At 54.9% G+C, this 24444-nt stretch overlaps 1 protein-coding gene across 1 annotated transcript; it reads right to left on the reverse strand.

The window, feature by feature from the left end:
- Window positions 1–1480: 1480 nt before the first annotated feature.
- On the reverse strand, window positions 1481–18518 carry CARD10 (caspase recruitment domain family member 10; the record flags this gene model as incomplete). Its single annotated transcript, XM_082310203.1, has 22 exons — window positions 1481–1688; window positions 1934–2049; window positions 2681–2802; window positions 5020–5178; window positions 5663–5762; window positions 6125–6194; window positions 6500–6740; window positions 7094–7217; window positions 8048–8228; window positions 8720–8840; window positions 9499–9539; window positions 9792–9907; window positions 10681–10827; window positions 10925–11119; window positions 11293–11418; window positions 11547–11702; window positions 12041–12223; window positions 14126–14451; window positions 14774–14911; window positions 15283–15504; window positions 17749–17988; window positions 18458–18518. The coding sequence occupies 22 exons, from the start codon at window positions 18516–18518 to the stop codon at window positions 1481–1483; spliced, it is 3393 nt and encodes a 1130-aa protein (XP_082166329.1).
- Window positions 18519–24444: the final 5926 nt, after the last annotated feature.

Consider the following 24444-nt stretch of genomic DNA (forward strand, 5'->3'; position numbering starts at 1 on the left):
AGCTTCGAAAGTGCATGGCACTAGCAGTGCCCTAATCGCAGGGGCGAGGAAGGCTCAGAGAGGACTTAACGCTCTGGGGCTGGTTGCCCATCTTCTCCCATTGACCCCAGGAGCAGTAGGCTCAGCCCTCTGCCTGGTCTCGTGCCTCATGGAGCCCCACAGAGCCTCCCAGAGCCAAAGACTCCATTTTCCTCTTGCATGCCCCAGGAAAGACCACCTACCACCACCTCTCCATGGCACGGGTATCCTGGCACCCCTTTCCCATAGCAGGGCTGATGACAGCGATTGGTTAGCAGTCAGGACCATGCTAGGGTGGGTGAGCATGGCTGCTGCTACCCAAACCCTCCATCTTTCCTCTGCCAGAGTCTGAAGCCACTCAGCCCCATGTCAGGGTGAGAACAGCCCCCACTGGAAGGGCAAAAGGATCCCCACTCTTCTGGCAGCATGGCTGTTGTCCCCCAGGAGGACAAGGTGGCTAGCTTGTCACTGCACAATAATCAGAGCATGGAGGGATGCAAAGCTCTCGGGACCTCAGCCAGACACATCAAGTGAGCATTTCCCCAGCTTTCCCAGAGTAACCTGGCCAACATCAGCACCAGAGAGAGGCAAGGGACTGAAAAACAGGAGGCAAGTAGAAATGGGAGGGAGCTAGGTCTGTGGCATGCTCAATCTGTCCTCTCCCCACACCTCTTCCTGCCCTACAACAGCAAGAGCAGTGCTCCCTCCTTCCCCTGGAGGGCTGGGCAGTTGGGCCTCAGCTAGAGGAGGAGAAAAACACCCCATCATGCACCACCCAAACCTTCCCAGTAACACACGAGCCCACAGCCTGCCACCCATTCCCATTATGAATGGTATTTAATTCTCCTTTATATGCAGTTTGGCAATAAAAGGCTCCATTAATAATTTACAAGCAATAAAGAGTACAGCTCCTATAAAACAAGGGTTTGTTGCAAGCTTAGTGTCACTCCAGCCGTGGCGGGGCGTTGGTACACGAGCCACGCTCCCTGCGCCGCAGGGCCAGAGGCGAGGTAGACAGGGGAAGAGGGGACCCAGAGCACACAGTGCCGCAGGGCAGGAGAGATGGAGGTGATGGGAGGAGGGCTTCAAATGTGTGTAAGATATACTCCTACATAGCCTGAGCCCACACAGTCCCCCCACGTTCCCCATCTGGCGATCTGACCACATACCAGAGACAAGGGCAGCCCAAGGTGATGGGGAACAGCCCACAAGTGTGGTTTCCACCATGACGGTGGAAGACGTCTCTGCAATAAAATAAAGCTCAGACTAGGGAGGCAGCATGTGTTACTCCCCAGCTCTTGGTGGCCTCAAGGGGACCAGAAGGGCTACCCCTGGGGACTTTGCTGCCGGCATCCCCTCAGGGAGGAAGGACACGCTTCCTGGTGGAGCTTGGGGAGGCAGGGACCTCCGAGAACATCTCTTGGGGATGGTAGCTGGCAGTGCCCACTCTGCTACCCCCAGCTCAGTCATCGCCCTCCTCGATCCACAGCGGGCGGGTTTGCTCCTGGAAGATGCATCCCCGAACCACCTTGGGCAGCTCCTCGGCGTGGCTCCAGGCGTGGGGCTCCACGCGGGCCCAGGAGCACGGCAGCGTGTGGAGAGCCTGGTCTGCACTGCGGCACACCTTCAGCACCTCCGAGTCCCGCTGGCCTGCCTTGCCCAGCAAGCTCCTGGAGAAAACACAGGGACGAGCATTACCCTTGGCGTAGAGAGATGGGGTGGCAAAAACACCCAGGAACTCCCTCACACATACACAAAGCTGATTTTCCTGCCCTTTTTCCCCCTCACAGCCACCAACCCCAACACACAGAGCAAGTGCTCTCATCTGGATCCTTGTCTCTCCCTCTGAACAGAGACAAGGGCTTCTCTCTCCTCCCACGATACCCTTCGTCCATGCCACTCCGTCTTTTCTTACCTGAGTCCTCTAACGTTCTTCTCGGTGACCTCGACATGGATAACGATGGGGTATATTTCACTTTTAATTAGATCCCTTACACTCTGAACTCCCAGCTCTAGCAGGCAGTGTTTATTCTGGAAGGGAAATTGAATAGATTTACTGATTTAAATAGAGAAAAAATAACCCCAGCCCCTGACAGCTACATTAAATCAAACCCCATACTGTGAAATATCATTGCTTTTCCAATAGTAATTCCATTAAATGTGGGATTTATGGACAGGGCCAAGAGGGAAGGGGAGAATTAAAGAGCAGGGTCACCCACTCCATCACTGCCAACCCCACCCAAGAGCAGACCAGACCCCTCGCTCAGCCACAGCCCATCTTCACATCCCCTTTGTCACTATTGTCACCCACAGCCCCACATTTCTCTGTCTGCCCTGAGCAAAGCCGTTGCCGCTTTGGCGAAGATGAGGAATGTGAGAGCAGGGAGGTCACTTCTGCGTATGGCGTTTCCCACCGCGAATCCCCAGTATGCCATTTCTTTTACCTGAGCTCAACAGAGGCTCAGGGAAAAGTCCATATCTGCTGCTCCACAACCACACAGCACCTGGACCCTCCAAATTACAGAGTCTCCAAGCAAGCAGCTCCTTCTCTATCACCCCGCCACCCTCCCTCTTCCCCCGGCTCGGCTGTCTCCTCCTCTCCTCCAATCTGAATGGGCTTCCCCATCCTGGCCCTCTCTCCCCACACCAAACAGCTCAGCACCTTCCCCATCGCCTCCCGGATCATGCGGATTCGCTCGCTCTCCCTCTGGTCCTGGGGGGCAGTTCTAGACACAGGGTGCTGCTGAGCGTGGGTAGTGCTGGGATCCCCTTCTGCCAGCTTCTCTGCAAGCCAAGAGGAGATATGAAAAGGAAGACATCAGCCCCTTCTCCCTTTTACATGCACTTTCTACCACACGTTTACTGCTGCGCTGATGCTTATTGAGTTCACTGTTTATGGATTCTGGAGAGCGAGTCTAATTATACAACATTACATGTTGGCATGGATCTCCTGCAGCTTTCTGCGTACAGAACAAGCAAGATATCACAGCTGAAGACACCTTGCAGGGCAAGAGCAGCACTCGTGTTGCAGTACCACAGCAGCCTAAGCCAGCTCACAGCCATTATCCCCCCTTCCCCACTGCCACACTGTCCCACCCCCTCCGTAACAGAGTATGGCAGAAAAATAATCACTTTATTTTGCCGGGTAGGTTTTCTGCAGGGTGTGTGAGCTGCATGGGCTTGTAGTTGGCTCCAGTGAGTGGCAGGGCTGGAGAAGCAAGAGGAGGGTGCATCTTGGTGTGGGAGAGTGGGAGGAAGACAGGGGGCAAGTTGAACCTCCTTTTGCTGGTGGCAGCCTGAGCCACCTCCCCCTGCTCGGAGGCAGAAGGACAGCACCCAGCAGTCAAGCCAACGCCAGGCAGGAGAGCAGCAGAGAGGTGATGCAGAGATAGAGAACTGGGGGCAGAGCTGGCAGGACAGCAAGGTCCGGCATGGTCGAAGCAATGGGTGCCAGGTGCCCCTGGTAATTCCCACTAGAAGACGAGACAACGCACGCACAGAGACCTCACTTGAGAGCCACAGGCTTTGCAGCCCAGCGTGGCTGAAGCAGGCACCAGACTCTCCCTGCTGACCGTGCTGCCCCAGGCAGCTGCCCACACTGCCACTAAAACATGAGCAGGGAACCTAACAAGGCTTTCAGGAGCTGCTCACCCCTAAGATAGGAATAAAGTAATGCATTTAGGAGAAGGCATGTTTGGAATTGGGTCCAGCACATGTTCCAGCTCTCCCAAGCCCCAGGCTGGCTGGGCATCCTCTGCTACCTCTGCCTGGTGGCACAGGTACTTCCCAGGTAGAGCTGGATCCCACAAAGCTATCTGTTTCCTTTGGGGGCACCAGGCTCCTGTGGGCTGGCCTATACTAACTCTGCACTGGCTGGGGAGTTCTCCAAGGGAAAATACAGGCAGCGAAGAAAAGAGAAATGGCTCAGCGCTCCCGGATTACCTTTCTTCCCTCGCAACAGGCAAAACTGAGAGGGAAGAACAGAGTTTTTTCCCCTTGGTGTAAAGTCCCCAGCCACAGTAACAGCTTCGAAACATGTCCCCATGCAATGTGAGGAAGACCCTGCAGAGGGCTCAGTAGGACAGGATATATGGCCGAGACACTTGGATCAGGAACCCAGCAGCCAAAATTTGCAGAGCCATCCTTCTTCAGCAAACTAGAGATTTTTCATTACCTCCATCACCACCCCCGAAAAAAAAAAAATATACGGACTCATTTTTCAGTCCTACAGTTGGCAAAGGGAGAACTCTAAACACGGGGAAAAGAGAGAGATGGAGAAGGAAGGAGGAAAGGGGAAAGAAGGAGCTGCCCTCTGTGAAAATTCCCTATGGGAAAAAAGCCCTTTCCCCAGCAGCCTCTGCAGCAGTGTGTCAGCCTCACACGGCTGGCAGAAGGAAGGGGACAACCGCACTAAGGCTGGATCCTCTCATTCCTGGGGAAGAAGAGCTGGTATGAAGTCAACCTGCAAATCCCACCTCAGCCAGGGGTTTCATCTCTGGAAAGAGCCACCCAGAGCAGCAAGGCAATGCCACCGCCACCCACTGAAGGGGAGAGAGAGGATCCCCATGCCCCAGGAGACCAGAAGGGAGGGCTGGCTTCCCTGTGGGCTGAAGGGATAGGACGCAGTTAAAAATAGGAGGGAACACCTTGCAGACACTCAGCCCCAAAAGGTGACCTGTCAACAGGTATTGTCTGGGAAGACTGAGAGACCCCCACACTTAGCCGCTGAAGAAACACCTCATGTGCTTTCCAAGAGTCCCAGGAGACCACACCTCATAATTCCAAGACTAAGAGCACCTCTTCCCTGAATTGGGCTGACCAAGGCCTCCACAGAAGTGACCTCTTTGAGCAACATCTTACCTCCTCACTGTATGGCTAAGAAGTGGCAGGAGGTAAAAGAGGAAAGCAGCCCTCGGAAGTAGGAGACTTGCCCACTTTACCTCACTCAGCCACAGGCTCCTAAAACAGCCCTGGGCATGTCAACCACTCATTGCTGCCTACCTGCTGGACACACATGGAAGTCCAGGCGAGAGGTGGGCAAGTCCAGCAGGTTCCTGATGAGCCGTGGTGCAATGCAGTTAGGTGACAGCACCACAGGACGAGGTGTCTTGACCACCACGGGGCGCACCAGGCTGTAAGGCTTCAGGTTCATGTCTGGGTCTGGAAGACAGGAATGAAGAAGAGAAAGTCAAAGGTGAGAACACAGAAGACCAGCCTGTGACCAGCCCGCAGACCATCCCATTCTTCCTGTACCATCCCCTCATCCTGACTCATGGAGGCACCTACCAACCATTCCATGTCCCAGGAGAGATCCTACCCTGGTTACAACACTCACAGGCAGACACCCTGGCTGCAGCCCCCGTTGCCCATTTCCTAGGACTCCCTTGAGTTACACACCAGCTTATTCTCCACAAAAAGTTAGATGACCCCAAGAACCACAGAAGCAACGGAAAGCCCCAGAAAACCAGGGAAAAGGAGCAGGGGCTTTAAATATACACAGGCTTCCCAAAATCCCATTAGCAGAGTTATAAGAGGGGTCCTGGGCAAAGACACTGAGGCATCCCAGATGCCAATGTCTCTTCAGTGTCCACAGGATGACTGGGTCTCCAAGAGTGATGGGGCAGGCGCAGGGGTAACAGCTCACCTGAGCAGGGATCCAGCCACAGCTGCTGAGGGGGCTGTTCTGGGCTCCTGTGCTGTTTGGACTTCACCAGGCGCAGTTGGTCCAAGGCCCGTTTCTTTAGCTGAGGAGAAAGTGAGGGCAATAAGGCTGAGAGCGTAGACCATTTCACACGCGCGCGCGCGCACACACACACACAGCTGGCTGCAGAACACCCGCTGGGAAAGCGGATGGAGCGCACATATAAAAAGCATGAGACTGGGCCTGCCACCCATCAGGTTCAGTCTCGGAAGTGGGGACAGGGTAGGAAAGCAGCCACAAAGCAGTAACAGTGCCTGGGCTATAAGCACCTGCTCTGCTTGCTAACCCATCTGCCACCTCTATACGAGTTGGTTTACCAACAGAGTGGGGCAGATTGCGTGCCGAGGTGGTGGGGTGGCCATAGGCACACATGCATGGCTCTCACTGCTGGCTTCTTTGGCTTACATTATTTCTGTGGCCCCTCTGCTGCCCAGGCATCTGGCCCTTCTCCTGCATCTTCAAAAGCTGGTGAGCCCTGAAAAGACAGAGAGGTTGCACTCAAGCAACTCTAGAGCCCCCAGGGACCGTAGCCTGCTGTGACCCTCTTTGCCAAACCCCACAGAGATCTATTGAAGCATAGACCTATCAAAGCCCTCACTCAATCTCCCGGTCTCTCAAGGGCACTCAAACACTACAGCACTGGTCACCCATACAAGGCTTGGGCAGCCCACACTATTGAGAGGCCAGTCTGCACCCCTCAGGACTCCTAGGGAATGCTCACCACAGATAAATGAGGCAGGTACCCCAGGTACCCCCTGCCTTCCTCCTCACCCTAGTTACCTGCTGTAGTTGGGCACTGTCCCCTTGTCCAGGTCCCTCATGGTCAAGGGATCAACGCGGGAGCAGTACCACTCCAACCGGCCTTTGTGCATGGTGTCCGTGACGTGGAGGATCTCCCGACACTTGACGCACAGCGCGTAAGGGTCTGACGGCTCCAGGAGGGACAGGTTGGTGCGTACGTAGAATGAGTCTCCGGAAAACTTCTTCCCTTCTTCCAGGGTTTCCCGCAGCAGCTGGTATCCTGGAGCAGGAGACATAAGTCACCACAGGCAGGGACACAGGAGACAACCATCACCGATAACATAGCCAAGTCCCCAGCACAGCTGTGATGCTACAGATTGGGGTGAGGGGTGCAGAGGAGGCAAACAGACAGAAGGTCTGTACCTCCATCCTGTAACTCAGGGGATGCACAAGTCACACCAGACAGGGAAAGCTACCGGAGCTACAGCCAACCCCTGTGTCAGACATGGTGGCCTAGGACCAAACAGGAAAGGAGAGAGAATAACTGAGATTTACCTGCAGGGCTGGGTGGAGGGTCTGGAAAGGGAGGCAGAGAGCTCAGGCTCAAAGGAGACTGAGCTGCCAGGGCCTTACCTTCCAGGTCCAGCTGAAAGATGAGACTTGAGGGCTCATGCCAATGCAGCAGGCTCAGGTAGGCTACTTCCCGCGTGCAGTTCTCGAGGGAAAGCACCTCTTCCTTCAACGATGGCAACCTCAGCTAGCAAGGACCCGATGCTGTTAGACCTGAGGGCTGGAAGATCAGGCTCCCCCCCAGCTCCCTCATCCATCAGGGTTATACAAGAGATGTTACAGAACAAGGCAGGCCCAGGGAAAGCTCTACCTGAGGACCAGGCAACCTCAGCCAGCCTCTGGTTCCATCCTCTGCCTCTGAAATACCTGCTGCCAGCCACTACCCAGTCTGGATGCCAGGCTGCTGTGAAAGCAAATGTGTGTGCATGAACGTGTGTGGGAGTGGGGGCAGGAGAGCTGGTTTATTTTCAGTAACAGGTGGGATATTAATTCAAGTAGTGTAGCTGTATTTCAAGTGGTGTCATTCTTGCCAAAACAAATGCTCTTCCCTCCCTCCAGGAGCCTTCTTCAAAGCAATTATTCTCTATAGCTCGGGAGGGTCACAAAGGCCTGAGAAACCTTGCTCCAGAATTGATTGCTTTGCAACAGGCATGTGCGGGATGCAGGATGCAAACTGCTCTGAAATGCTACAAGGTGACAGACAACTCCAGGGACGTATAGCCATATTGCCATCTTAATTGTGTGACTCCTTTTTGTTTCTCCCCTCCCACAGGTGAAGGAAGCGTTTCAGAAGGCCTCAGCATTTTTACATGCACAAATACACTTGAGTACCATGAGACCTGGATGGTTGTTTGTGCTGCATAAAGCTCTAAGCAGGGAGCAGTCCTGGGAAACAAGAGAAATGGAGGTGGACTTCAAGCTGGGTAAAGGTCAGCTTGCACTGGGGATCACTCCACACTCCTTGCATCATCCCAGGTACCTTGCAAACCCACAAAGTTAACTCATTCCCGGACTCACCTCAATGAGCCGGCACCCTTCCCTGAGTCCTGCATCCTCAACCCGTGAGCCTGGCTTCACCCACTGGATGTAAATCCCTGTCCTGTTCCCTCCAAGGATGGAGATGTCTGCTCCAAGCCTCTTCTCCTGGGGTGAGGGGTTGCTGGGGTGACCCATGCTGGTGAGCTGTACCACCAGTGACCTGGCAAGGAGAAACACCAAGTTCACCAACCAAAGTTTGCTGCCTTTTCTAAGAACCAGTCCCCCGTGCCTACTGCCCAGCTACAAGATGTTTATTGTACTAAGCACTGCGGTACAGAGCTCGTGATTCACAGCCATCACCAGGGCACACACGCAGAGCTTATGAACCCCCATAGCCCCTTCCATCCCACCAGCCCCAACACCAAAGCCAAGCTGGGCTCCCACAGTCCTGTCCCTACCTAGACAGATGTGTGTCCAGCCCAGGGCAACATCCCAACCCCTGCCTTAACAAATGGGACAGCACAAAAAATTGGAGTCCTGCTAGAAAGCAAGGACTATAGGATCTTCATTTCTCTCCTCTCCCACTAGCGATAAAGAGTCCACAAGGGGGAAGGCAGAAAGGAAGGGTCTCCCAAGCATGGTCCCCCAGCATGACGAAACATCCCCCCAGGCAGCCAGCTCAGAGTGCCTAGCTCAGAGAGCAGCAGTCACCTCCTGGTGACGTCCTCGCGGCTGGGAAGCGTGGACAAGCAGATCTCCGACTTCACCCTGGCATAGGTGCTGCTGGAAGAAGAGGAGAAGGCTCCAAGCGAGGCGCTAGCAAAACCACTGCCTAGGAAAGAGAGCAAGAGGGAGAGAGGGGGCACATCACCTCTCTGAGCACTGCAGGGAGCTCACGTTCTCAGGGTGGCAAGGGTCTGTCACCCCCATCCTGGGCATTTTCTAGCATCTGACTGGGAAATTGAGGCTGCAGGGCAGCTTTGAACAGTCACCCTCCTGCAAAGGACTTCCTGCGTCTCCTGAGAACAAGCAGATCTTCGCTCCCTTCACCAGCATTTTGGTCAGAAGGCAGCAGAAGCCAGGGCCACCTGGATATGCCCAGAGGAGCTCAGCCACCAGCTGAGCTCACCACCTCACCACCAGCTCAGCACCAGCACCACCCAGGACCTGCCAGCACCAGGAGCTCCACTCCAGGAGATTTCCAACCCATCACCATGAACCAATAACACCCCAGGGCAAAGGCATTTGTCTTCTTCTGTTACCTACTCCCTCAACTCCACATCAAGTTCTCCATCAGCGCAGCTCTCCATGAATTAAATGGAGCTGATGTGAATAGCTACCTGTTCTGAAGAGGAAAAGCCAGCCTTTCCAGCTGCTGTGCCTGGCATAGCAGCGGGGGGGACGTGTGGGTCCATAGCACCCTGCTACAGGTGCAGAGCCCTCCACTTCTTTTTAGCTAAGCCCTTTGGGGAAAGCCCGCACCCTGGTACCTGTTGCATCTTCAATGCTGCTAAAGGAGCCACAGGACAAGCTACAAAGGAGACACAAAGGTGAGCTGTGAGGCAGCAGCTTTTCTAAAGCCTGTTTGCATCCCGTTCCCAACCCCATCCCCGCAGCCTTCCCCCACTCCCCAGAAGCAACCCCCAACCAGCACACAGCTCCCAGCTAGCTTTCCCACTCTCAGTCCCGACTCCAAACTCCCCCCTCCCCTGCCAGCCTGCTCTCCCTGGCCCCCACAGCCCCCACGGACGAGACACAGCCTCAAGTAGCCCCTGGCAATCACCTTTTGTAGGGCATGCACCTATCCTCCCGCTGCCGACGGAGGATGGAGCCGATGCAAGGGGGGAAAGGGAAGGTGGAAAGGCGGTTGATATCCTTCTCACTGTCGGGAGTCACCTCCTTGGGCAGAGTGAGAAAGAGATGCCTGCTAACACCAACACCCAGCACCACCTGTGCCCTCCCTTTGGGCTAGGTTGCAAACAGCTCCTAGGGTACCACATGCCTCTTCAGGGATCATCCACATCCCTCCAAACACCCAGGGGCACCTTGTTTTCCCAAGGAGACAGCACGGATAGAGATGCATGACACTGCATCCCCAACTTTTTGCAAGGTACAAGCTATGGGAGTAGTAGCAGCTGAAGGGAATATCCAGCCTTGTCATTATATCTCACTTTTAGCCACTGCACACCCACAGGTGTGTGTAACCTGTGGGACTGCCCATTTTAGGGTGCTTTAGGATGAGAGTTCAAAGAGTCAAAGGAAAGAACCCGACTCCCTTAAAAACAATACAATGCTGCTACAGGATTCAAAAGAGCTAGTATTTCTTCCCCAGCATATGTAGATTAAACAGCTTTTTGGGGAGGAGAACATCTTACATGAGGCTCTTGATTTCTAGGGTATCATATGGGATGAAGAGAGTTTCACTTCTCCCTCTCTCCCACCCAGCTGAGTGTTGCACACTCTGGTGCAGCGTTGGCCAGTTTGTCAGAGACTGAGAGAACAAAGCTTTGCACCTGGGATCTGCTCCCACCTTACACACTGCCCCATGCCCAGTCTTCCACCAAGTCACAGCCCCACAATGAGCCTGCTCCAATGTCTCTGTGCCATTCTTGAGCAGCGTGGGTCCCCACTGCCCTCAGCTGAGGGTCAGCCTCTCATGGTCAAGCACTCACCATGCTCTGAATGGCTGAGTCCCCCAGGAACGGGATAGTAGAAACCCCCAGTGCATCCACAAGTCCAGTTGTAAAGCTGGAAGGGTTGTCCACGAGGCTCCAGGTGCTGCTGAGGTTGGAGCAGAGGGAGTAGGAAGAGCTGCACATCTGGGAGAGAAGGGACACATCATCCCATTGCGTTCCCCAGAAATCAGCCCTGACCCCTCTGCATTCTCTGTTCCCCCTTCTTTCTAGCCACCCTCACCTTGCCCAGGCTGCGGCTGCCTTGGGACCGCTGCAGCTGTGCCTCCAGTGTGCTGTTCAGCCCTTCTGCCTGGCTCAGCTTGCTTAGGAGCTCATCCCTCTCCTCCTCCAGGGCCCGCACGCGTTTGCGGTACTGGTCCTTCTCAATCAGACTCTGGGAGTATTGTAGCTGCACCCCATCGCGGCTCTGGATTGCCTGCAAGGACCCAGGCTGAGAGTAAAAAAAGGCAGAGGACTGCACTACTAACCCCCACCTCCCACCCTGGCATGGATGGAGAAGATTCACTGGGGAAGAAGGGGGTATCCAGAGTAGAGACAAAAACCCTGGTTCTGCTGGGAGGTGGAGAACTGGGAGGGAGAGCAATTCACCTGGTCCCGCTCTTTTTCGATCTCCTCCAGCTGCAGCAGCACTGTGTTCATACGGTGCTTGTAGAGATCACAGTCCTTCTGCAGCGTCCGGTATTTCAGCTGCAGATCTTCCACCTCCTGGAGGTACTGGCAACAGCGAGCAGCGAGCATTAGCCCTCCTGGAAGCGACTGCTGTGGCTTCCCAGCCCCTTCCCTCCCCTCTCTTCCAGGCCCTGCTCAATGTGCAGGGACGGGGGCAGTGATGGATGCTCTACCTTATCCCTCAGCTCTTCGGCCCACTGCAGCTCGTTCTGCAGGGAATTGAGTTTCTGGCAGAGATCCTGCCGGTCGTCTTGGGCTTCCTTCCAGTCGTGCTCCAGGATGTCCAGCAGGATCTGCTCAGAGCCTGGCACTGGGCCCTCACTGGGTGTCTAGGAGGTGAGAGGGTACCGTCACTGCACCACAAGCACCAAGGGGGCACCAGAGCAGGGCAGTGATGGGCAGACTGGCATGACTGTCATCATCACTCCTGCATTAATCTACTGCGCGCTCCAACACAAAGTTACATTTGTGAGCACATCCAAGAGTCGCAGAGCTGGAAACAAGGACCGATCACTGCCCAGACCCAGAAGCAACGGCAGCCACCACAGCCAAGCAATATGCTCAGAGGAAGGGACAGTGATTTCCCCCCATCTTTCCAGTGCCCATGTCACCAGCACTGAGGGTGCACCAGGACAGGAGGTGACTTGGAGCCTGCCCTGTCAGGTACCTGCAACATGCCCTGCAGCTCCTGCAGCGATGCCATGAGCCGCTGGTTCTCAGCCCACAGCTCGGACATGGCGTCAGGGTGGCCCCGCTCCTCCACCTCTCGCTGGGGCGGCGCAGATGCCTGTTTCCGCAGCAGGCTGCACTCCTCCTCTAGGCTGGTTGCTTTGCATTTCAGCTGGTCTACCTGCAATCCAAGGAAGAAACAGAGTCTGATGCACACAGCCCCGCACCTCTGCCTTAGCAGGAGAGTGAAGCAGAGAGGACGCTGGGCAGAAAAAGGGTCCAGAGGCGAGGAAAGCAAGGGCTGGGCAACCACGTGAAGCACTATCCTACCACTGGGCCAAGGTTAGCACAGCTGCACACAAAAGCTTTTCCCTGCAGGGCAAAGGAGGAAGATGCACTTGCATAAGCGCATTCAGTGTCAGGATCCTCTCTTGGTGCAACAACTTTCTTGCTACCTTGCAGCATCCTCAGTGCAGCTGGCCTTGACCCTGGGTGGAGCAGGGACCTCTGGTGCACTGCCAGGGCCAGCAGCTGCGAGTCTCTCAAAGGCTTCCCGGCTCCTAGAACAGCTGAGAACCAAATTTGCAGCAGAAAAATCCACTGGAGGCTATCCAGTGCAGGCAGGTCACCTCTGGCCTGGGAAGCATTTGAGGCTCAAGCCGCTGGAGGCTGCAGGGTACCACAGATGCATCGTCACACCCTGGCCTGCTCTCACACTCCTCCACCGACATGTCACTGGAGACAGGGGAGCTCAGTTACTTTTAGGAGTGAGGGAGGTCCTCGCAGACCTGTAATGACTGATGAGGTTGATCAGAGAACCAGAGTTTCACAGCCTGGTAAGGCTTTCAGAGCAAATGAGGCAGGGGAAACCTATCAAAGCCACTGAACACTAGGCAGCACTGCCAAAATTGCCAAACAGGGAGTCGGGAACTGGATTACTTCTGCAAATCTGCCCAAAAGACTTAGAATGACTTTCAGGGACCAGTCAGTTCTGGACCCTGGAGCCAGGAGGGTGGCCCACCTTGCTTCCAGGGGGATTTCTCCACCCCACAGTCACCCACAAGCAATTCGCCTCCCTGCTCAGAGGAGGCCCGGGGGAGCTGGCATTGGCAGGAATACCAGATAAAAGGTAGGGGAGGATCCCGGGGCTGACAGAGCAGGATGAGGAATGAAAGGTAACCGCAGGTCTGCGTGAGAGGCCCAGGCCCAGACTGGTGTGGGGAATGCCAGAAGGCAGCAAAGCACCAAGGAAACTGGGTTATTTGTATCTTCAAGGTAGGGCTGTCCTTGCCCAGGCAGGAAATGGGCGCGTGTTTGCTGGAGGTGAGAGCTTGGCAGCTGGAGTGCAGAGTCACGAATTCCTTCAGGTATGCGGCATGAGTCTCCCAAACATCATGAGACAGACAAGGAGGGGGTGGGGAGTGGCGGGGGGGGATGGAGTCTGGGCCAAAAGGCTCCTATGAGCAGCAAGGTGGGCTGGGCAGCTCCAGGCAGCACACACGGACCCAGCACCCCGTGTGCGGGTGGCTGCGCAGCCACCATCCTCGCTAGAAAGAGGAAAATGCAAGCCCTTTCCCAGGGAAGGAGTAAATACAAACACAGGGCTTGACAGAGTCAGCTGCCTGCTGCGTGCCTGTGCTACCTGGGCACAGCGCAGGCGCCCATCAGCAGAGCAGGGAGCACAGGGCAGCGACCGTGTGCAGGAGCAGACAGGGCATCTCATGGCACCAACAGCCAGGCTGAGAAAGCCAAGAGATGCTGGGGAAGGCATCCCTGGCAGCTCCTCTGAGGAGCTGGTTCTGGCTCCTCTAGGTGATGTACCTCCAGCTGCAGCAGGAGCTGGTGATGTATCTCCAGCTGCCCCAGGGCAGCAGCCAGTCTCCCATGCCATGCCCATGACTTGGACACTCTGCCCTACTCAGGGCACGCTCCCCATCAAGAGCACACCCTGACACACGTCCCGCCTGCCATCAGCTCCTTCACACTCACAGGCCACCATGCACGGACATCCGCATGCATCCCCCTCGGCTGTCAGACCCCCACCGCCTCCCGCTGCCAACCCCCGCGCTACCCAGGGCCGTACCACCAGCTGCAGGTCCCGGCTCCGCAGCACAGCCATGTTCTTCTCCTCGCAGAGCTGCGCATAGCGCATGGCCATCATGTAGTTCTCATCCTTCAGCCTCAGCAGCTCCACGCTGTTGGTGTCCCACTCCTCTCTCAGCCGCTGGTAACGCTCCTGCACCTTCAGGAGCTCCTGCAGCTGCTGCTCCAGCCGGGCCTGCTCTTGCTCCAACGCCTGGTTTTTCACCTGGAGCTGGTGCTCCTTCAGCAGGTGCTCCTTCCGCTGAGCCCTCACCTTCTTCACTTCCATCATCAGGAACTGAGTTAGTCCCTCAGGGCCTTCCTCATCTAGGGGGAGATAAAAGAGACTCAGGTCCTGGCTGCTGCAACAGGGGTAACCCCAAGAAAAAGCAACCCGATGCTCTGTTTTCCATCAAGACGTGCCAAGCTCTCCTGTGGGTTTGCAGCCCTTCTTGTCCCAGGCTTGCGGCACCACGGTCCATCACACCTGTACTTGTGGTCCCCTCCCTTCCAGATCCAGAGCACAGAGCTGTCAGGGTTCCTCGCACACAGGTAGCATGAACCAGGGCTTTATACATGCACGTGCACAGATTTCTGGCCCTTCCCATGCGAGCAGCAGCTGAAGGGGGGACGGAGAAGCTGCCCCTACCCAGGATCATAGAGCAGCGCTGGGCTGGCTCTCTCCCTGTGAGCCGGGTGTAGTGCTCTGGGTAGTAAAACTCTAAAGACTCCAGGAAGGCTTCGTAGCCTCGCTTCCCACGGCGCCGGAGGATGTCTATCAGGTAACCTGGAAGAAGGGATAAAGAGCTAGGATGAATTCCCTGCAAACCAGAGAGAAAACAGCATAGACCAGCTTCATGATACGAAGTTGCATCTCCACCAGTTCTGCTTCCATCCACAAGAATGGGAATGGCTGGAGGAGGGAACAGGGTGGGAGCACTGCCCTCATCTGTGTGCACCCAGGGGGAGGCCCACAGAGGATGAGAGGAAGGTCTGGCTGCAGAGCATCTCAGAGAACAACAAAGCCAGGGCAGCACTGCAGTGAGAGGGACCAGGAGGCCACAATACCACGTGCTGCGTAGCATCCACTGCATGTCAAAACCAGGTTGTTCCCCACAAACAAGGCTCATCTAAGTGCAAGCTTGTGCTTTCTCCCACCTGTCTGGTTGCTTTTGCAAGGGAATCGGCACGAATTCAGCACCTCCTCCTCATCCTGCTCGTCTATCACACGGCACTGGCGCAGGTATGGGGTGAGCTTCGCAGGGTTCAGGGAGCGGGTCAGCTGATGCCGTGCACTCTCAATCTTCTCCCAGATGGTGTCGTCTTCTTCCTCCTCCTGCTCCAAGAGGCTGCAGGCTTGGAGGGGGGCATTCTCCAGGGCTGGAAGGATAAAAGGAAAGAAAAGATCTGAGGAATGATGGAGGAGCAGAGAGTAAAAGGCATGAGTAGGCATGGGAGAACGTGAGTCGAGGTATGATCCTGCAAATGATTCGGCAGTCTTACAAATGGGACTCAGATACATCAGAAGTCATTTTACATACAAGTCAGTCCGGCAGGATCTTGAGTGCCCACGCAGGGCCTTAGATATGCAGATGGCAGAAGGCAGTGGTGCATAAAGGAGTTAGGAGCATATACAGACGGAAGTCTAGAGAAGATGTCATCCCTGAAGCACTCTTAAATCCCCCTGACCATCACACTTCTTCCCTTTTTCCCCATCCCTGAGAACGGGAAACTCTCAGGACCAAGAGTTTCACAGCCTGGAACACGGTCTCTCATACTGGGGTTGGAGAGAAGGGTTTCCCTGGGGAGCCATTGGCCCTGTGCATGCCCCAAGCATCGGTGACCAAACTGAAGTTGTCAAGGGCATCGTCCCATGGAGCACCTTGGCTACAGGTACTGGAGCCAAAGGGGAATCACAGAAGCGCATCTTCCATGTATCTTCCACACATCCATGTGGAGCCCTGGAAATAGGCAGCAACAAGGCAATCCCTCTGTCAATCAAATAAAGCAAGAGGGACCCCCTGAAGTCAATGGACTGAAAACCCTTAGAGCAGTGGTGAACCGGCTCCATTAAGTTCTACAAGCCAGATGGAGCAGGTATGTGCAAGGAGCTCTCTTCCCAGCTGTGTATCAACTCAACCAGGGTTATCTATTCTCAAGCGAGAAACAAAATCTACTTCACAGGCCAGCACAAATCCTTTTAGCTGGCAAGGCAAAGCACAGCAAAGATCTTCTGAGACCTAGAAGCCATCTCTCCTCCCCAGTGTGCACCGTTAGCTGCTGCTCTGGTGCTGGCATCAAGTCCAGCTTTCCTACCCCAGCCACACAAACATGCCCAGGGGCAGTGTAGAGGTTCATGTTGCACGAAGGCAGAGGGAAGGAAATCTCCCACTCTTTTTTCTTTTCTTTGGGTTTTGGTTTGGTTTTTTTTTTTCTTTCTTGTGGTGAGAATGATATCATGCAATTTCAGACAGCCAGCTAGCACAGCAATGGGATTGGCTGAGAGAGCTGTGCAGAAGTTAATCCTCCAAGTAGAAATACGGGAGGCTCAGGGTCTGCTGGATGAAGGATAACAGGAAAAAAGAATTGTTGAATCCACAAAAGATACTCAAGTGTCTCATTTCCAGCACCAAAGGGCTTAGGAGCCTAAATACCGATACAGATCTGGATTGTCCTAAGTTGAATAAAGAAAACAAACTGCATTTCTTGCAGAAACTGATCTCTCTCATTTGGGACAGGCTCGCTTGCCACAGGGACACAGGTACGAAGAAGGAGGATGCAACAGCAGGTCACAGAAGTTGCGCTGTTTTGAGCTCTGCTCCTCGGCAGCAGATTTATGCCTTTAAATCAAAGTGTTTCTCCAAGAAGCCCAAGCCGGCTGTGCAAGCAGCAACCAGCTTCTGGCAGAGAGAGAAAGAGAGAGAGAGAGAGAGAGGGCACGGGGGTCCGGGAGCCGGTACCCCTCCTCCCGCCCGGGGTACCCCACCTCCCGCCCGCCGCGGCCCCTCCAGGCCGGGGGGGAGACAGCGCTTCCCCTTTCGGCCAGCCCGAAGGCGCTCTCCGAGAAATGGCGAGGCGGAGGCCAGGTGGCTGGGAAGGAGGAGGAGAAGAGGAGCAAACACCCCACCACCACCCCGCCTAGAGCCCGTGCGAAACCCACGCCCCGGCCGCCCCGGGGCGATGCCGACGGGCGCGGCAGCAGCCGCCTCCGCGGGAGAAGGGGCACAGCGGGGCTGCGCCGCCCCCCGAGGGCTCCGCAAGGCCCGGGGAGAAGCCCCCGTCCCCTGCTCCCGGCCGGGGGCTCGCCCCTTACCCGCCATCCCCGCCGCCGGGCGGGCTGTGCCGCTCCGCACCGCACCGCGCCGCGCCGCGCCGCGCCGCGCCCCGCTCCGCCGCCGCCGCCTCACCGCCCCGGCAGGTGTGTCTGAAGCGCTCACCCCACCCCGCCGCACCTTCGCTCCCTCCCTCCTCCAGCCGGCTGGGAGGGAACCGGCAACCCCCTGGGCAACGGAGAAGCCCAGCCCTGCCCGCCCCCGGGGATGGCGGTGGCACTCACCGGCGGGGCGGGGGCGGTCCCGGTCCCCCCCCCCCCCCGGTTTCGGAAACCCTCCGGCTGCTTCTCACCTGGGCGAGCCGGCGAAAGGTTTTTCTCTGCGTGTGTCCCGTCTTTGTCTCCCCTGGTCCCCAGCCCCGGGAGGGAGCTGCTCTCCGGAAGGATGTGGCTCGCCAGTGACTTCCCTTCCGAAATGCACCCGGCTTCACCTCCCGGCGGGGGAAGGGGGTGCCCGGCTTGGCCGCCCTGCTCGGGCAGGGAGCGGGGGGAGGGGGGTCTTTCCTGGCAGGGCGCAGCCTCCCCTGCTCTGCCTGCAGAGAAGAGGAGCATAAGAGGAGGGGTTTTGGTTCAAGGGCTCCAGAAATTGTAGCCTGGCCACCCCAGGTGTAGGGCTGGTTCTGGAGGGGGGGGAGAGGGGGGCAGGATTCAAGCAAACGGGAGAAAATGAGGGTGGTGGCAAGAAGCCAGATCCAGGCCAAGAAGAGGTCCCACAGGCTTCATTTTGGCCCCCAGTCCTCAGTAGTGTCTGTAGATGGAGCTGGGCGTGGAGGCACCCCCGGGGCAGGGTGACTGAGCCCTACCCCAGGGCATGCAGGGGCTTGCACCAGCCGGCCTGGCCAAGCACTGAGCCCCCAGGGCCAGGGACCTTTCTCTTCCCCTGGTCCAAGTGGCCACAGCAGTCCCACGAGTGGGTCTGTCTGTCCACACAGCATCCCAAAGAGCCCGCATAGAGTAACCTCCACTCCTGCCATGTACCCAATTGCCCAAATCTGTGCATACCACTGGGATTAGGAGGGGTCTGGGAGAGATGGAATTGGACACCATGGTTCAGTCCCAACATCATGTGCCTCCCCCTCCAAGGCTAAGGTGGTTTTCATTTTCTCTGGCAACCCCATTTCACTCTCATTTCGTCACTCCCAACCGTGTCAAACCTCAGACCTCAGTGGCCAGGACAGACAGTGCAGGCTCTCTGCAAGAGATTCCCAATGCAATATCAAGCTCATAAAAAATGGGAGTTCACCTGATTCCCCCCAGCCTCGGGGTCAGTCCACAGGGTAGCCCAGAGTAGTGCTGTGCGTCCCTCCAGGGCTCTGGACACAACACGAAGGAGCCCTACATTGCTCCTGCCCCTGCCAACACATTCCCGAAAGGGAGATGCCCTCAGCATCCCACCACTGCGGCTTCTAGACCCCACCTCTGCATGGAAACCTTTCTCTCCTCCCTCAGGTAAGTGAAGAAATCAAAGTGGGGGGAGTATTAAACAATCTTGAGGTACGAACTGGGCCCCCTGCCCTAAAGGATTCCCGCTGCACCCAAAATTAACATCTTCATTCATTTTTGCTCCAGGACCAATGGCAGACGCATCCCCTCTGGTCCCCACAGAGCTCCCGCACCATCTTCAGCAAGGTGGTTTGAGGGAAGGGAGGCTTTAGCAAGACCCTTTCCCCATGCTGCTGTGTTCTTTTCAAGATCAAGCACAACCACCATCTGGGACTTGAGACTGTATCTGTGTGATGCACAGAGCATCACACAGATACATACCCTTTGGTTGCAAAATATACACAGGTATTGAGCAAACACCCGGCACACGCGCACACGCAGGGCTTTCAGCAAACACCACCTCTTCTCACATGGCATCCGTCCCAACAGGCACCAGTTGACACCCTGAGCGTATGAATTTGCTGCTGACTCACTGTCCCTACAAGGGGTCCAAACTGCTGCCTTCCCCTTCCTTGCAAGCCCAGCACTGCACAGCTCCCTCCCAAAGGGTACGTGCTGACCCAGGACCACCAGCTCCCATCTCCAGCCCTTACCTCCAGCCAGAGGCATCCAGTTGAGTGATCAAAAGCAAGTACATGCAAGGCTGCCTGCAGGGAACCCGTTCTGACTCAAGCCACGTCAATTTTTGCCTGCTAGTTGTTCTCTTGCAAACAACCCAGATCTCTTTCTAGTGAAAAGATTTCCTGAGCAGGATATTATGTGGTGACAGAAAATAAGACCTTCCTAGTCATGATAAAAGCCCCAAAACAAGGGCTGGTTTCTCTCATTCACCTAGAGAGAGACAAACTCAAGGCTGATGTCAAGGAAACCTCTCCCTCCACCCACCCTGACCCCACAGGCAATGGCTGCGGTGCTCTGTGACTCAGAGCGCGCAGACATCAGACAGAGCAGCTCCCACATCAAGCACCATCAGTCGCTCTCCTTCATGCGGGGTCTCTTCTGAGCTCAGCAGGTACCCCAGGAGCAGGCAGACCACCCCTGAAGGCTCCAGGCTGGGCAGATGATCCCAACAGATCCTGAGAGGAAGGAAATGGTCTGCCCCTGTTTTTTGGCCAGGGTATGGAGGCACAGAGATGAAAAGCTCGCCTTTCAGAGGGAAGCTGCAGACGTACAAGACACCCCCAGTTTGTCTGAGATGCGTGGTCCCACCGGACTGCACATGCTCCCAGGCAGGTATTACATTTCCAAAATAGCTTTACCGGTAGCAGCTACTTTTGCACTGGCACACTTGAGTTCACACTAGGAATGACATTGGGGTGTTTGGGTGGTTTATTTTGTGTTGGGTCGTTGGCCTGGGTTTTTTTTTTTTTTCCAAATCCTAACCAAAATAGTTGCACTGGTAAAACTTTCCAAGCCACATCGGCTCGCACAGGAAATCTGTGACAGGCCAGCAAATGGTGAGCCACGTGTTATTTCCACCGCCAGAGGAAGGGCTTAGCACACGTGGCCCACAGAGCGTGACAGACAGCTGGGTCTTCTGCAGAAGACCTTGCGGTGCAGGTCCAACCAACAGTGCTAAGAGGTCAGCGGGATCCTTCAGAGGCAAGCTCGTGCTGCAGGGAGCAGGGCTGGGTATGCCACAGCGCTGCATCGTTTGCTCCCTCCTGGAAACAGCTTTAGGAAGGTCTGAGGCGGGGAAGGAATTCATTAAATTCCCGATCGTGTGGCTAAACCGCCATCAGTATAAAGCTCAAGCTGTGGTTACAGATGGTGAGCTTAGATGCTTTGTAAAGTCCTTCCCTGTGTTTTGGGAAGCGCAGTATCTTTACAAACCTGCCCTGAAACCTCCTACCCATGCAGTGTCCGTAACGTGAGCTGGTCTGAATGTCTTTCATAATATATTTCTTGCTTGGTCTGGTTTTTTCCCAATGGAAATATGCTATTCTTCTCACAGCCTGGTGATTTGCTAAGGTCCAGGGTGGTCTCCCTAGTCAGGTCAAGGAAGAGAGTTTGAAATAACCCCCCTAATAATAACTTCTACCCTGCAACAGCTGACCCAACACGATTTGGTGCCGTGAAAAAAACTCTCCACAGTTTTTGTTCCTATGTGGAACAAAAACAAATGCTGAAAACATGAAAGAGGTTGTGAAACAGAATTATCGACTCCAACCTGATCTAATCGGCTCATACGCTAGTTCACACCGGATTAGTTAACACACACAGAAAAAAAACAAAAAAAACACTTTTATTTTCCTAATGACACTCATCAAACTTGGTGTTTATATTAACAACCTTTGCAAGGACTTTGACTACCTGCTTATCTCCCCGATGCTTTTCATAGCAGATGTAAGACTGCCCCGGCACGCTGACAGCAGTTTGTTCCCTTCACGGTTGTGGTTGCTGCAGAAGGGGAGGAGGAACAAGCCCCTCTCCCAAAAAAAGGGACGAGTGACCTTCACGGCAGGAAGGAAATGCATGTATCTGTGTGCGGAGATAGCAAAACAAGCGAATATTTCCTTCAGCATTCCTCACCTTCACGCACACACCCATTGCCTGGAGCTACAGGAGGCAAAAGTGTGTGGGAGCCTTTTGGTAAGGTATTGGCAACACGTCTTCATCCTCATTAGGGCATCGAGGTGTGCAGGGTGGCAAGGAAGACCAGAATTAGAGCAGGCTGACGGGATTCGAGTCACTGGGATGGGCTTCCTCACTCCAAAGCTGCCGCTGGCAAAGGGGCTCCACCTCAATGGGGCTGAGCCTGGAAATCTCACGCTTGGCTCCCACCTCAGCCTTGCTTACAGCTGCCTTATTCTTAAAGCATTATCCCTGTGCGACTGGTCCCAGGTTTTTTTTTCCTCTCTCTCCAGAAAATGCACCAGCCGAGACTCTATCTTGCTGCTCATTTTGCATCCAATTTGGTTGGCTGCTTCTGCATCAGACTTCGCAAGAGGACCATTAAAGTCTGCCCTCCACTGCATAAGGGTCCGAACACTGTACAGAGGTTACAGTGAATTCAGGGGAGCAGTATCTGCTCCCCCCAGGTATGACCCACTCTGTCTAGAAACTGGGAGTGAATTCAGCTCTCCAACAAAGGATGCACCTTTGGTTTTTACTGGTGTGCATGCAAACAGAATTTGACTCTAAGGGAGGAGAACCACATGGACTGAAGATGTGCACAGAAAGAGGGGGTAGATCACACCTGCTTCTGGCAGAGAAGAAATGACTGTCCAAGAGGCAAGGCGATGGGGGAGGGAGCCCAGAGAAGGAACAAACCCAACTGCCTTTTCACTGCAGCAGGCAACAGCTCACCAAACCCACCCGCTTTTCCTTAGTGCCTGCCTTGCACGCTGAGGCTGCAGCCGCCAGAGGTCAATGTGACCACATCAACCTCAGCCAGCTGTTGCTGGGTGCTGCACAGAGTCCCTTTGAAACTCTGGGACGACAAACAGAAATAAGAAGCAGCTAGTTTTTTCCACCTCTCAGGACATAACTTTGGGGTAGATTTGCAGGTAAACCAACATTCAAAGCATTAATCACAATGTGACCTTAGCACTATGCTGGAAAAAAGGGCTTGAGAATGACGGTGTCCCCAATTAGCATCCTGCAAGCACTCTTAATTGAGACCCTGTTACTTGCCCATGGTCCTACAGGACCCCACAATTGCTCCAGTCACTCTGGGCATGTCTCATACTGCTGTTTTCAGTGTCACTCAGGTGTTTTCATCAGTCCCAGACCTGCCCTGTTAACAGCAGATGGAAGTGGGCTATCTGTCCTCCCCTGAGTCCCACTTCTGCTCCCTGGGGTGTAAGGTCTATCACAGTGAATGAGGTCTCCCACAGATCCAGGCTGGCTGAATAAAACAAGTAGCTGACCTGCAGCCAGAGGAAGGCAAATGGGTTAAATGAGCAGGGTCATCAGTCTGGATTAGAAGCCAGACAGGGAAGATGGCACTGTGCAGAACAGAAATCAATATGTCTAGATAGCTCTGTAGCATCCAGCCATTCCTCTGCAGTCCCACACGTACCAGTTACCTTTTCCTCTCCATCCCACCTATGTCTTCCCCTAGATCTCCTCAACAGTCACTGAGAGGCCATTTCCACCCTAGCCTCCCAACACCTTTATCATCTATGTGGACACCCAACTAGTTGGAGCAAACAGAACACTCCTATTCCTGCTCCAGCAGAGCTCCAGCATCATCTTCAGCCTTGTGGGATGTCAGGTTTCCCTAGACGAGAGACACCTTCTCCAAGAAGACTCTGTGGGACTACAGGATCATCCATGGTCCTCTGCCCAAAGCTAGCCAGCTACCCAGACCAAGAATGTTCCCACCATCTCATATGAGCTCTAGCTTAGGATGGGAGCAAAGACAGACCAGAAGGCAAACCCTGCCTTGTGTTTGCAGGGCAGCTGAAGTTGAAGACACCGAGACAGTGAGAATCACCAGCACCAGCTCAGATGCCATCATATAGATGAGCAAACTGGCTGTGAGCAGTTTGAATTCAGGAGAATAAATTGCCACCTAGAGATTAGCTACTTAGCTGGGAGCTCTGCTCTGCCCACTTCAGAAATGCCCTGGTCCCTTATGCAGCTTTGACAGGAGGGAAGGAAGAAGCTTAGATGGAAAACACCACTTCCATCTTCCCTTCCTCCTCCCCGATATGATCAAAGTCCCATATGGCTCCTCTCCTGAGCTGGTACACAAGCACGGCCCAGGGTCTCTGGCAGCCAGAGTCCCAAAGAGTCGCTGTCAGGCTGAGACTGGCCAGATGTTGATGGAGGAGGAGCAGGAGGGGGTGATACCGTCCCATAACACCCATGACACTGAACATGTGCCGTATCAGGGAACGGGACAGGGTACATGTTTTGGGGAAGGACAATGCTGCTCACCAGCAAATTTGCTCCGTAAAGCCAGAAACAACATAAATTAAGTCCCAAAAAACCCTCTTCTGATACAATAGTTGGGTCTTTGAGGGCACAGGCTGGTGATGTACATGGGAAGGCATGTTGGCGTTTCAGCCTGCAACCCATCAAAGCTCCAGCAGCAATTGTCAGAGGACAGATCCTGGTTCACCTGTGCACCTGGCCTTGCAGTTCATGGTTTGGGCAAAAAAAACCCAGCCTGGGGGTTTTCTAGCCCCAGGAATACCTGACTGTCCTAGGGAGGGCAATGCAACTGCAAGAGGGAGGCATGCTGAGACTTCGTTGGGGTTTCAGTAGGCCAGGACTAGGCCAGGACCTTTTCCCCATGGCTGGAGAGTGAACCTGTCCAGGATACACACAGGGAAGAGAGCTGAGCTCATGCTAATGGGGGCAAAGTCTCTCTGGAGAGGGCAATGACCAGCCGTGTCACCAGCACTTGTAACACTGCTCCAGAGCCATAGGGTGGCACCACCCCATCATCCAAGCCCTTGGGGAAGGAGGTGGCTGGGGAAGTGCCAGGGCAAAGCCCAAAAGCTTTGGGTCAGCCTGGCCTTCTGCTGGAGCCCTTACGAAGGGAAGGATGTGGGGGGGACAAGGGCTGTGCCTGTTCCTGCCACGCAGACCTG

The sequence above is a fragment of the Platalea leucorodia genome (assembly GCF_965183815.1).
Source record: "Platalea leucorodia genome assembly, chromosome: 4".
Classification (NCBI taxonomy): Eukaryota; Metazoa; Chordata; class Aves; order Pelecaniformes; family Threskiornithidae; genus Platalea; species Platalea leucorodia.